The 14,756-nt window shown below is 51.1% G+C and overlaps 1 protein-coding gene across 2 annotated transcripts in view; it reads right to left on the bottom strand.

Moving 5' to 3' along the window:
• The window catches only part of stpg2 (sperm-tail PG-rich repeat containing 2), a 649,746-nt gene that overhangs the window by 235,461 nt on the left and 399,529 nt on the right, over positions 1-14,756 (bottom strand). For both annotated transcript variants that reach the window (XM_072495293.1, XM_072495292.1), the window contains one exon: positions 8,281-8,396. In XM_072495293.1, coding sequence (XP_072351394.1) covers positions 8,281-8,396 — 116 coding nt within the window. The remainder of the gene's footprint in view (positions 1-8,280; positions 8,397-14,756) is intronic.

The raw sequence follows: 14,756 nt of genomic DNA, 5'->3' as shown, positions 1-14,756 counted from the left end.
CACCCCCACCCATTCACCCACCCAGCACCCTCACCCCCCTCCCCAACCCCACCCACCCCACCCGCATGCACACCACCCCCCCCCCATTGCCGATCCACCTGTGGCACAACGGGCCGGGCTCACACAGTTGCGGGTGGACACGTGTCTATCGCAGGCCATGGAGGATGATGACAACCCGCCCTGCGATGAGCTCCTGGCTCCACATCGTTGGACTATGTCTGACCCATGGCCACAGTACCACCATCCACCCGGACCATCCCTGCATGCGGCTGTGACACTGCAGCGCACAGTCCCGTCCTCTGCCCGGGGGGATGTTGATGGCGGCCCAGGGGGAAGGGGGCAGACTCACCTGGGGCTGAGGTAAGACCACCCCTCACACACACACTTGCGCTCAACGTACATGACACCCCCGCACGCTTTGGACAGAGCACAAAGGCAGCTTCTGTAGGTGTAACATTGACTTTAATAACCAAAGGAGTTCATGCACGTACCCTAGCCCCTAAAACTCATCTGTGCCCTGCACCCGTGCCAACTTACTCAGTGTCTAATTGTTTGGCCTTACGGGCCCTTTGACTACGTCTACGTGGTTCCCCAGACGGTACAGCAGAACTGGAGGTGGACTCCTGTGATTCCTGCCCTCTGACACAGGATCCCTTTGGCGGCCGTTTCCTGGGGCGTCCTGGCCTAGATGGGCCAGGCTGCGGCCCGGGCGACTGGGATGGCGAGCTGCCAGCCTGTCCTGCCCGTTGCCCACCCGATGCACCTGGGACGGAAGGAGGGGAGTCCGAGGTGTTGCGGTGTTCCGGGACATCCTCTACAGGGGGAGCCGGGACGGACCACACCACCTCCTCCTCCCTCGGGGTGCCCGATGGCCCCCAGGCCTCTACATGGGTGGGGGATGCGAACGGACTGGCCATCCGACGCCCCCCCGACATCTGGCGCTGCCAGTCCTGGAGACCCGTGCTGGTATCGACATGGGTCTGCAGGTTTGCAGCCATGGAGCCCAGGGGGTTGGCAAACCCTGTCTGTGACTGTGCGACGCCAGCTCGTACATGGCCACTGGCGCCGATGCCCTCAGCGATGGCCTGCTGAGACTGGGCTATGGCCTGCAGAGATTGAGCCATGGCCTGCAGAGACTGGGCTATGGCCTGCTGAGACTGGGCCATGGCGTTGAGCGCCTCTGCCATCTGGCGCTGGCACTGGCTCATGGCCTCCTGTGAGAGGGCAGCTATGTCCTCTCAGAGTGGGACGAAGAGCACGACACAACGCCACATCACTAAAGTGCCCAACCGAGGTGAGTGTTTCTGCGATGGTGGAGGGTGTTGGTGACAGCAGTGGCGTTGTGTCGTGCTCTTCGTCCCACTCTGAGTCCATGGCACTTTGGGGTGGGGGTTCGTCTCCACCCATCCACTCTGAGTCACTGTCCGGTATTTCGTCTTCCTGGGTAGTGCTGTCCCGGGTAGTTCTGTCCCGGGTAGTGCTGTCCCGGGTAGGGGTGTCCTGGGTAGTGGTGTCCTGGGTAGTGGTGACCTGGGTAGTGGTGTCCTGGGTAGTGGTGTCCTGGCTCGGCTGTGACGGGGGCCTGTGGCTGCCCCTCTCGTCGCTGGGTGGCACACGCCTGCGTCATCGCACCCGCACGTGACGGGGGCGTCGTCTCCCTGTTGCTCCAGGTCTCTCCGTCTCCCGTGGTCTCCAAGGGACATCCTGCGGGCGTCGCATGCCAGAGGGTCCGGGTCTCTCCGTCTCCCGTGGTGTGCGAGGGGCATCCTGCGGGCGTCGCATGCCGGAGGGTCCGGGTCTCTCCATCTCCCATGGTGTGCGAGGGGCATCCTGCGGGCGTCGCATGCCGGAGGGTCCGGGTCTCTCCATCTCCCGTGGTGTGCGAGGGGCATCCTGCGGGCGTCGCATGCCGGAGGGTCCGGGTCTCTCCGTCTCCCGTGGCCTCCGAGGGGCATCCTGCGGGCGGTCTGCATCTGCGGGGATGGGTGCCTCGACGTTTTCTCCTGCGATACACAATGAAGCATGCATAGTTAGACACGCAGGCAGTGATCAGGTGATATGGGGGAGGGGGATATAGGGGAGGGGGGATATGGGGACGGGCTGTCGGTGGCTCACTCGCTAGTACGCCCCCAACCTCTGCATCAGCAACCTCCCGGTCCTCAGGTCCGCCAGTCAGTTCCAGGGCCCTTTCCTCGTGTTCGGTCCGTGGCCTCTCATCAGCGGGGCCTCCTCCAGTCCTCACATGCTCCCTATTGTTGTGTGCGCGCTTCTCCTGTGGGGGGGGGGGGTGGCAGGGGTAAAAGGCAACAGTGTTAGGCAGGTATATGAATGCACGCCATCGGTTGCACGTGTATTGCAGAGGTTAAGGTTAGGGCTGGAATCACTTGGGGATATGGGGGATATGGGGGAGGGGTATATGGGGGAGGGGGGATATGGGGGAGGGGGGATATAGGGGAGGGGGGATATGGGAGAGGGGGGATATGGGGAGGGGGATATGGGGGATTGGGGATATGGGGAGGGGGGATATGGGGAGAGGGGATATGTGGAGGGGGGTTATGGGGGATATGGGGGAGGGGGGATATGGGGGAGGGGGGATATGGGGATATGGGGAGGGGGAATATGGGGAGGGGGGATATGGGGAGGAGGGATATGGGGGAGGGGGGATATGGGGGAGGGGGATATGGGGGAGGAGGGATATGGGGGAGGGGGGATATGGGGGAGGGGTATATGGGGGAGGGGGGATATGGGGAGGGGGATATGGGGGAGGGGGGATATGGGGAGGGGGGATATGGGGGAGGGGGGATATGGGGAGGGGGGATATGGGGGAGGGGGGATATGGGGGAGGGGGGATATGTGGGAGGGAGGGATATGGGGAGGGGGAGGGGGGGATATGGATATCGTGCGGGGGGGGGGAAGCTCACCCTGCCTGCTCTGACAGGTCATTCACCTTCTTGTGGCACTGGGTGCCTGTCCGTGGTGTCAGGGCCGCAGCGGTGACGGCCTCTGCCACCTCCCTCCACAGACGCCAGCTGTGGCGTGGGGCAACTCTGCGGCCGTGCCCAGGATACAGGGCCTCCCTCCTCTGCTCCACCGCGTCCAGGAGCGCCTCCACATCGCGTGACTCGAACCTCGGGGCTGAGCGGCGGCCAGCCATCCAGTCGGGTGTTCCGGTCGGGTGTTTCGGTCGGGTGTTCCGGTCGGGTGTTCCGGTCGGGTGGGGGGGAGCAGCGCGTCCTTATGAACCGTCACGCCGTGCGGCGTGTATGACACTGCACGGCGTGAACCACGTGCGCAAGCGCGGATCCCATCACATCGCTGCTAGCCCATTTCGGGCCGGAGACTTTGCAACGATTTTTCCGGCGTGACGCAAGTCAGATTTGCGCCGTTTTTTGCGCCGATCGGTGGACCTTGCACCGATAACGGAGAATTTCGCCCCAGGATGCAATAGGTCACTTGTGGAATTCACAATTACAATTGTCAGGATGTTTACAGAAACTGGGATACAATGGTCACCCCAGACTTGGCATCTGCAAACTTGAGATCCGACAAAGAGCATTGGCAAGGAACCACTTCATCACAAGTAAGGCGGAAATTGTTTTATTCATTCCCCGTTGTGTGGCAATGGCTCATGCCATCCACTCATTTGTGTGAATAATGGGAATCTTGATTCTGTGGTCGCATGACAGAAACAGCCATGTGGCAGCAAATATCTTGTTATTATTCTAATAACAGCCCAAAGAATCCTGTCTGGGATACGAGCATCAGAGGGAAGCATCTCACATCCTCCCCGTGTGTGCGTGGGTTTCCTCCGGGTGCTCCGGTTTCCTCCCACAGTCCAAAGATGTGCAGGTTAGGTGGATTGGCCATGATAAATTGCCCTTAGTGTCCAAAATTGCCCTTAGTGTTGGGTGGGGTTACTGGGTTATGGGGATAGGGTGGAGGTGTTGACCTTGGGTAGGGCGCTCTTTCCAAGAGCCGGTGCAGACTCGATGGGCTGAATGGCCTCCTTCTGCATTGTAAATTCTATGAATTGCAAAAGGAGGCACCCTGCCTCGAAAATCCTCCACAGGCAGTGGAGTGGTATTAATTTGTTTTACCTGCAAGATATTGGGCGCGATTCAGCGAATTGTAGTTAAAGTTTACTGAAAGACGCCAAGGACCCGGGTTCGATCCCGGCCCCGGGTCACTGTCCGTGTGGAGTTTGCATATTCTCCACGTGTCTGCGTGGGTCTCACCCCCACAACCCGAAGATGTGCAGGGTAGGTGGATTGGCCACGCTGAATTGCCCCTTAATTGGAAAAGCTTTTTAAAATGTCGCCTGAATGACATGTTTAGCGAGGCAGTTCCCGGCAACTGCAGGGCAAGAAACATCCCACTATCCAATGGCACTTTGCCATTCTTCTTTACCTCAGGGAGTTTCTCCCCTCAGAGATAAGGGCACCATTGTGTCCGGCAGCCCCAATCTTACCCCCCCCCCCCCTCAGGCCCCCTTGCATTTCTGACATCCCCACCCCTCCAAACTCCACTCACCCCAACTCTACCTGGCAAGGCCACCCCAAGCCTGATGCCTGGCAGCCAACCTGGCTCTGCCAACCTGGCACCCTGGCAGTGCCAACCAGAAAACCGGCCAGAGTTCCCAGGCAGCACTGCCAGGCTGGCAGTGCCAAAATGCCAGGGGAGAGTGTCAGGGTGCCACCGTACCCTGTTCCCAACCATCCAGGGATCTCCAATGGCCTGGGGGGGGGACCCCCAGTTGCCATTACGACTGGTCCATGTTTGTGTGGACCAGCGCTAAACAGCGGCCTGGCGATCTCTCCCAGGCGCAGCCGGTGGGTCCCAAGCTCCAGGTGAATCCGTCGTCCGGGTATTCAAATGAGCAAAAGATCTCGATCTTACCCAGCTAGGAAGAGACCTGGCTGAGTGAGTCAGGTGACTCGTGTGTGGTTTCATGCCTGGCGGGAGCCTGATTTGGGGCTCACGCACGATTTGCCTGTTGTGCCCAGATCCACAGCGGGTGCTCCGGGGTTGCTGAACCGCGCTCTATAATTTTGCTACAGGGGCTCAATGACAACTTCAGCTGTAAAAAACAGAAACCTGTTGTTGTCTGGATTAAACAATTGGGAGTTCATCATCTTCAACGTCTATTTTTCCTCCAGTGAACCTAGGAGTATTGTCTGGTCTGCAATGCTTCCGACAACCTTCTTGAAAAACAAGAGTAACATTGACTTTTGGGACTTTAAGAAATCTAAGTGCATGCTACATTGTTAGAAATCATCTTTTATTGTGTGTCTTGTGTGAATGAGGATTGGTGATTGTTGTGATTATATTCTGGTGGTTGTGAAAATATACTTTTCCTTTGATCTAAACTTACAAGAAAGCTTGTTTTGTGTCTGTTCTCAAAAACATCAGCACTAAAGTGGTTAAAATACCCCTTCTCTTGGGCCGCACGGTGGCGCAGTGGGTTAGCACTGCTGCCTCACGGCGCCGAGGTCCCAGGTTCGATCCCGGCTCTGGGTCACTGTCCGCGTGGAGTTTGCACATTCTCCCCGTGTTTGCGTGGGTTTCGCCCCCATAACCCAAAGATATGCAGGCTAGGTGGGTTGGCCACGCTAAATTGCCCCTTAATTGGAAAAAATGAATTGGGTATTCTTAATTTGTTTTTTAAAAAATACCCCTTCTTGCAAACACATCTTGCAGTGAACTGTTGAGAGGTGAAAAATGGGGAAATTACCCAGCATCTCGTCCCTATCCATAACAGAATGATAACCTATTTGAAAGGAGTCTGAAGAGGAATGTTTTTCATCATCAGGCATTCAGATCCAATTCTCACACTGCACTGAGTCACCTAATGCTGGTAAGAAAAAAGACTTGTGTGCCTTTTACAATCTCAGGACGCCCCAGAGCACTTTACTCACTGATCTGATATATCAAACCCAGCAGCTGATGTGCACTCATAACGTTTCCTCAATCAGCAACATAATACCGACCAGGTTCTCTGTTTTAAGTGATGTCGGCTGAGACATTAAATATTGGACAAGGCACCAGGGAGAATTCCCTCGCTCTTTTTCATAACAGTTCCACAAGATTATCTTGCATCTACTCGAGAGGGCAGACAGCGCCTCAGTTTAGCGTCTCATCCAGAAGACAGCAACTCCGACAGTGCTGTGAGCGGGATGTGAATTCAGGACCTTCAGGGTTAGCAATATTCCTCCCTCATCAACATCACTAAGAAAAAGTCGATGTGACCTTGACCACATTAGTGGGAGCTTGCTGTGCACGAAATGGCTGCTGCAATTCCAACCTCACACCAGTGACTACGCTTCAAAGAGAACAATTGGCCACAAAGCATTTCGGGATGTCCTGAGGGTGTGAACGGTGCTATAGAAATGCAAGTCTTTCTTCTTACGTAGACTGTCAATGTAACAAATATAGAAGATCAGATCCAAGGAAGAGGAGAGATTTTCATCCATTAAATATACCTGCCATGATATCAACAGTGAAAAGGTCAAAATATCCCTCACATCAGTCGATAAGCTTTGGGTATGTGTGCCTCTTTATCAAGGCAGAAACAACACTCTTGTTCGAACCAGGGCTAGGGCACAATAACATTTTGAAACAAGATGTACAGTCAGCTGCATGATGTAGCGTGACGTACAATGAATCAGGGCATTATACACTTATTAGATTACTACCAGTGTACTAATCATTAAAAATGTGAACTGGTGCTACTATAATTACTCAAAGTGTCATTGTTTTCCCCCTTTCGTTGTGAAACCTCTTCCTATACCACAACTAATTCTTGCTGCATTGCTGGGGGTTTTCTTCATACAGGAAGAGTGTGTGTATGTATATGTGTGTATAAAACAGTGGAGACCCCCCCCCCCCCACCCGTCCGTCCGTCCAACACAGATGCTTACTTGAGTTATTTTGCCCCCACTGCCCCAACAAAATTAATTGAGCATAAAATTGTTGCAAGCTCTCAACTGTTACTTAATTGACCGGGTAACGGCTGTGGTCTCAATACACAACAACTCTCATATTGGACAATTGCTTTGTGAATTAGCGTAACGCACGGTAGGGTGGGTCTTAACCATCAGAAGAGAGGACCGATTGGACCAATGCCTGGACGCTAGGACATTGATCTGATGTTTGGGTAGAGGGGGTGATTGGGTGCAATCAGGGAGGAGGATAGTGGAGTCGAGCGCAGCAGCAGCTCACGTTATTCCTGTGGAGGCCCAGCAAAAAATAAACTTTAACACTTACCTGTCAGAGCCACATCTGATTCATACTCCCCTACGTAGAAGGTTACAATTCCATCAGAATGTTGAGACCCTGATTCACACAGATTAATCAGGCTCTCATCTCGGGCTGCCAACACATGCTGGGTGGATTCCAACACACGCCCTCATGCATCCACCTTGACTAACCCCTCCCCTTCCCATGCCCGCCAATCGCAAAGTGAGCAGGCTCTTTGTTACTCAACTGAGTGATTTTATTTTTGACTGTCAAACAGCCTGTCCCCACATCTCAAATACATTTGCAACTAAGAAATGGAAATGGTCATTGAAAATGAAATCGTCACTCATAATTTTGTTCCGGGGTTTGCTCTTGGGAGTTTTAGTGTTCAATTGTTCGATGTTTGATGATGTGAGTTTGTTACAATCAATGTACATTATGCTTATTCCGTTAAGGCTGGGTTTGGATTCAGAGAAAAGTAAACACATTTGTAGAAAGGGCTGGAAGCTGGAGTTAGAAGCATGGAGTAGACATTTCAAAGCACTGTGAGTAGAACCTGTTACACACATAGAAAGTCCCCAGGAGATAATATTCAATGCTTGGAGATTACTGGGCAATTCTAGCAGACTGACAACCCAGTCCCACCTGACTCCTTAGACCCCAACGTAAGGACTCCAGTCAGAGTGGGAATAGGGCAGTCAATCCACCACCTCCACTTTTACTTCACTCCTTTCCACTCCCACCAGTCAACCAAAGTTTCAAACCTGAGATGGATACACTTTCGTTCAGCAAGAGTACTGAGGGTAATGGTACCAGATGGGTAGATGGAATTGAGATACAGATCAGCCATGACCGAACGAGACGGTGGAACAGGCTTGAGTGGCTAACTGGCCTATTCCTGGTCACATGCTCCTTCTTAACTTCCCCTAGCATCATTGCAAACCTTTCTGTTTTGGAGATCAAAGATGTTCTAAGAATCCACCTATGTAAGAGAGACAACCTGTCTTTGTTTAAAACAGTGGGTAGAATAAGCAAGTGCCTTACCTCATAGTCTGCCGGACCGGGAGTGCGGAAACCTTGGTCTTTAAAGCGTGGCTGCCTGGACACTATTAAAGCCATCTTGGGCGTGGACTTGAGGATGGGTTTGTACGCACCAGGTCCTGAGGAGCAATGTTAAAAAAGGAATTGATGAATGGAATCTGGACTGGCAATCGCATTTTCCCCATGGAGCTCGTCATACATCAGATGCCAAATCAATGCCAATTTAGCTAATTTATTTACAGCGTTATTTGTTTTTGCAGAGAAGCACAAAGTGGTTTAAGGAAAGTTACAATCCTGGATTTCTTAAAATAAACTCCAAAATTACTTTGTTTGTTCTGTCTGTGCGACCACACTTACCGACACACTTAAAATAAAAAGAGGTAAATGAAGGGGAAAATATTATTGAGTCAAATTATTTCATTGCTGCTATAAGTTTGTTTTTTACTAAATGGTTCCTGGTAAAATCTCCTCGGAAACAATGGCATCACAGAATCACACAGCATAGAAGGAGGCCATGCAACCTCTTGTGCCTTGTCCAGTTGTTTGAAAGAACTATTAGTTCCACTCCCCCAGCTCCTTCCGAAGAGGCCTGCAATTTTTTTCTTCTGCTAACATTGCATTTGCCTTCCTAACTGCTGACTGAACCTGCACATTCACCTTAAGAGAATCTTGAACAAGGACCCCCAAGTCCCTTTGTGCTTCTGATTTCCTAAGCATTTACCCATTTAGAAAATAGTCTATGCCTCCATTCCTCCTTCCAAAGTACATAACCTCACACTTTTCCACATTGTATTTCATCTGCCACTTCTTTGCCCACTCTCCTAGCCTGTCCAAGACCTTCTGCAGCCCCCTTACTTCCTCAATACTACCTGACCCTCTTGAACATATTCCTTTCACTTACAGAGAACGGGTCCCTGTATATGAATGTATGTCATTTCTAACAAGCGTAAATGAGCCACATTATGAGGTTGACCAATTATTTCAATATCCCTTGTTAGTGTAGCTATAGGCGCACTTAGGATTGCTCGACAAGTGCTGCCTATTCACAGAATCACATTGAACAGAGGACGTTTCGTTTTGGGTTTTGCAAGCACGGGTTGGTTGAATACAGTCTGTACTCTGCCTATCATGGACAACCCAAAAAATCCTGTTTGTTTCTCCTGTCATATAAATTGTTGCAATTGTTTAAAATTTGGCATTCTTGCATCTATCCTGATAAGTGTAAGACGTAAAGCTTCGGCAGCATGCCTGTATTTTTAACAATATTAGACTCTGTTATAGTTATGGCTCCTAATTGTGGTCTCCCCTGATGTGTGGAAACAGCTTCCCCGTGTTTACCTGATCAAACCCTTTCATAATTTTAATGACCTCAATCAGCTCATTCTCAGTTGCCTTTTCCAGAGCTAGGGATCCCAGTCTTTCCCGACAGGTAGAACAGATTACTGGATACAAAATAAAACCTAAAGTTACACCCGGACCATGCAGTGCGTGGTGATTTGGGGCAAGACAGTCACGTGGCTCCCTGGAGTTGCTCATGCACAGCAGTCTGCACTTGGATTCCAGTTTCAAGTGGGTTATTTCGAGGCTGCAGCCCACCCTGATGGCACTTTTCTCGAGGCAAATCTATCTTATTGTGGGAGGTCATTCACGCAGGGTTATGCTTCCGTTCTGACAGGGACTCCCCTGCATTGCTCATGTCTTCAGTCCCAAAACAGGCAAGGGAAAATAATTGGCTGATCTCTGAGCTTTGTAATATACCCTGTGAATTCTGCTAACAGCTGCAGATCCTCAGCAACAACAAAAGCATAGCATAGAATTTACAGTGCAGAAGGAGGCCATTCGGCCCATCGAGTCTGCACCGGCTCTTGGAAAGAGCACCCTACCCAAGGTCAACACCTCCACCCTATCCCCACAACCCAGCAACCCCACCCAACACTAAGGGCAATGTTGGACACTAACGACAATTTATCACGGCCGATCCACCTAACCTGCACATCTTTGGACTGTGGGAGGAAACCGGAGCACCCGGAATAAACCCACGCACACACGGGGAGGACGTGAAGACTCCGCACAGACAGTGACCCAAGCCGGAATCGAACCTGGGACCCTGGAGCTGTGAAGCAATTGTGCTATCCACAATGCTACCGTGCTGCCCTATTCTTGGTCACAATTCTTTGGTGGCGTGCATGTTGCACACTGAGGAAGGAGTGAAGAAAAGTATCGAGAATCAGTGGCGAGGGAAAGAAAGAAACATCAGTGTTAAAAAGCAATATTTTTGTTTTACAGAGAACGGGGTCAGGTGAACCTGAAGAGGACAGGACAGCCCCCGTCAACAGCCGCAACAATATTAATGCTTCCGAGCAGAATTTAATAAAAGGCCAGTTACTGTACATTCATGCTACATGGACCACTGGAGGTATACGTAATTTTAAAATCTGTGCATCAACAGCACAACGATGCTTTCAGAGTAAATAGCGCAAAAAATAAACTGAAATCTAATCCATATTGTGTGCACCAATCTAACAATTTGCATTAGCGTAGTTCCTTTTACGTACTAAAACATCCCACGGAGCGAGTATCAAATAAAAGCTGTAATTGAGTCATTTATGGAGGGCACACAGTGGTTAGCACTGCTGCCTCACAGAGCCAGGGACCCGGGTTCAATTCCAGCCTTGGGTGACTGTCTGTGCGGAGTCTGCACCTCCTCCCCGTGGGTTTCCTCCGGGTGCTCCGGTTTCCTCCCACAGTCCAAAGATGTGCAGGTTAGGTGGATTGACCGTGCTCAATTGCCCCTTAGTGTCCAAAAGATTAGGTGGGCTTCTGGGATTATGGGGTTAGGGTAGGGGAGTGGTCTAGTTTGAGTGCTTTTTCAGAGGGTCTCAAGGGGTTGAATGGCCTCCTTCTGCACTGTAGGAATTCTATGAGGATTAGGACGAGTGACTGAGAACTTGGCCACAAGAGGTAGGTTTTAAGAAGCTTGCTTAAAATGAAGGACAGTAAGAAGTCTTACAACACCAGGTTAAAGTCCAACAGGTTTGTTTCAAATCACTAGCTTTCGGAGCGCAGCTCCTTCATCGTTAAAATTAAGGAGAGGCAGAGAGACTGAGGGAGGGAGTTCTTGAGCTTCGGGCCCGGGCAGCTGAAGGCACGGACACCAATGGTGGGCTGATGAAAATCAGGGATGTGCAGGAGGCTAGACCTGGAGCAGAGCAGAGACCTGTGACAGAAAGAGAGAGAAGGTTGTGGAATTTGAGAGGGTTGCAGAGTCAGAATCAAGATTCATGAAACCTTCTTTGCTGGTAAATCATTACAAAAAAGAAGCAAGTGTTGCGTTAATACCTTGGCTGGAATTCTCCAGCCGTCCACACAGGCGTACCTTCTGATCCCACCGGCGACAGGCCCCCGCCGTCCCCCCATGGGTTTCCCAGTGACGAGGGGTGCATTCAACGGGAAACTCTGTTGACAACAAAGGGACAGGACGATCCCCCCATCAGCCAATGGCAGGCCGTCGCCCCAGCCGCGAAACACGCGGTGGATTGCGCGGAAAATCCCCCCGAATTTGTTTTCCATACAGAACCATTGAAATAAAAATGGCAGATGTCACCGAGAGGAGATTCACCAGGACGTTGCCTGGGATGGAACATGGAAGTTATGAAGAGAGGTTGGATGGGCTTGGGTTGTTTTCTCTGGAGCAGAGAAGACTGAGGGGCGACCTGATCGAGGTGTTGAAGATAATGAGGGGCATGGACAGGGTGGATAGGGAGCAGCTGTTCCCTTTAGTTGAAGGGTCAGTTACGAGGGACACCAGTTCAAAGTGAGGGCGGGAGGTTTAGGGGGGATCTGAGGAAAAACTTTTTTTCACCAGAGGGTGGTGATGGTTTGGGATGCACTGCCTGGGAGGGTGGTAGAGGTGGGTTACCTCACATCCTTTAAAACATACCTAGATAAGTGGCAGCACGGTGGCGCAGTGGGTTAGCCCTGCCGCCTCACGGCGCCGAGGTCCCAGGTTCGATCCCGGCTCTGGGTCACTGTCCGTGTGGAGTTTGCACATTCTCCCCGTGTTTGCGTGGGCTTCACCCCAACAACCCAAAAGATGTGCAGGTTAGGTGGATTGGCCACGCTAAATTGCCTCTTAATTGGAAAAAATGAATTGGGTAGACTAAATTTATATTTTAAAAAAGTACCTTGATACTTTGGGGCGGCATGGTAGCACAGCGGTTAGCACTGTTGCTTCACAGCACCAGGTACCCGGATTCGATTCCTGGCTTGGGTAACTGTCTGTGTGGGGTCTGCACGTTCTCCATTCTCCCCGTGTCTGCATGGGTTTCCTCCGGGTGCTCCGGTTTTCTCCCACAGTCCAAGGCGGGTGAGGTGGATTGGCCACGCTAAATTGACCCTTAGTGTCCAAAGGTTAGGTGAGGTTGCTGGGCTACGGGGATAGGGTGGAGGTATAGGCTTAGGTAGGGTGTTCATTCAGGGGCTGGTGTAGACTCGAAGGGCCGAATGGCCTCCTTTTGCCCTGTTAACTCTATTCTATTCTATAAGCACTTGGCATGTCATAACATTCAAGGCCAAGTGCTGGTAAATGGGATTAGGTGGGCAGGTCAGGTGTTTTTCACGTGTCGGTCCAGTGTCGATGGGCTGAAGGACCTCTTCACTGTGTGATTCCGTGATACTACCTAATTTGGCGTTCTGCGCTCAGATCATCATTAATTAGAGTAAAGAGAATTAATTACACGTGGACCTGAGAACAGTAAAACAATAATTCTCAATTGCAACACCTTCATTGACTTTGGTCTGCAGAGGAGAGTGCCATTATGCTCGCAGCTTCTACATCTTCTCAATGCCCTGTCCATCTTCCCGAGCCTGCAAAAGCTGAAGGCTGGAATGTCACGGTTCCACACAATACTGCATTGTGTGACTGAAGCATTTCGCGTAGAAGCAAATCAATTGTTCTGGCAAGAAGATTCTCGCTATGTTTTAACCAGAGGCATTTTAAAACTTGCAGCGGGGGTGCTCCACCCGTGGGACCAGAACACCCCGTCAGGGTGGACGGTTGGCAAATCAGTCGCAAGCGACCCACCTCCTTTTTTGTTGCTCTCCTTTCTCCTCGACACACTCCTTTGAGGCTTACAGTCCATCCTCACTAATGCTATATGTCAGGTAAAGTAAGTGGTAACCGAGTCCGGAACTGCACATTTTCCCCGGTGTGTATGCTCAGTCGCTCACTGCATTGCAAAAGCCATTGCCTCGGGGCAGGGCCGGGCCTGTAGTGAGGGGGGGGGGGACAGACAGGTTCCTGCACCTCACGAGTGCTCCAGTGTAGGGGAGTGAACCCCTGCGAGGACTCCCGGACAGACAAATAAGACACTCAAGACTCTATGCCCATGCCCGAACTCACGCCATGTCCTGTTCCCCTATCGCCGCTGTCATTGCTGACTTACACTGGCTCCCTGTCAAGCAATGTCTTGATTTTAAAATTATCACCCTTGTTCTCAAAGACCTCCATGGCCTCACCACTCCCTATCTCTGTAACTTCCTGCAGCCCCACAATGCTCCAAGATATCTGCGCTCCTCCAATTCTGGCCCCTTGCACATCTGGAATTTGATTGCTCTCCTATTGCTGTCGGTCTCACCACTTGCCAGGGCCCTAAGCTTTGGGATACCCTCCCTACACCTCTCCACCTGACTTCCCTCCATTAAAACCAACGCCATCAACCATGATGTTGCCCATCTGACCTAATATCTCCCACCTGGTTGGGTGACACATTTTGTTTTATAATTATCCTGCGGAGCACCTTCGGACATTTCATCACCTTAAAGGCACGTTCTATGATGAGATGTTGCTGTTCTTGCTGCAAAGTGAACCTGAGTGAGGGGGAGGAACAAGAGAGCCTGAAAGATGAGGCAAGGAGTCCATGTTCGTTGTCCCCTGACTCCCGCGCCCCCCCCCCCCCCACCCCCGCCCCGTGGCATTTGTCATGTGAAATGTACCTTTTAGAAATGGGTGTTTATCAGTGATGTCAGGGTGTGGGTGGAGCTGGGCTGTCTGTCAGCTTTTTACTTTCATTTTAGGCTGTTTGCTGCAGGGTGTGTTTTAGTTTCGTTTTCAGAGCTGGATAGCTGCAGTCACAGCCAGGAGGTGTATTAGAGTCTCTCTCTCTGTAACCTAAAGACTGTAAATCGATCCTGGTGATTCAAAACTGATAACTGCTCTCAGTAAATAATAACAGTAGTCACTTTAACCTGATGTGCTTCTGTTAAAAGGTTTTGTTTTAAGTCTTATGGATGTTAAAAGGAAAGTAAGAATTACTTAGTGTTGTATTCTTTGGGGGTTGTATTTAAATTAATGGTTGCTATGATGTTCACTGTATGTTTTAAAAAGGTTAACTTGAGTTCATAGAATAAACATTGTTTTGCTTAAAAAAATACTTTTGCATTTCTGCTGTACCACACCTGTAGAGTGGGCTGTGTACTCC

The sequence above is a fragment of the Scyliorhinus torazame genome, chromosome 3 (assembly GCF_047496885.1).
Source record: "Scyliorhinus torazame isolate Kashiwa2021f chromosome 3, sScyTor2.1, whole genome shotgun sequence".
NCBI lineage: Eukaryota > Metazoa > Chordata > Chondrichthyes > Carcharhiniformes > Scyliorhinidae > Scyliorhinus > Scyliorhinus torazame.
Note: the sequence above shows the minus strand (reverse complement) of the source record. Positions and strands in the feature narration are given on the sequence as shown.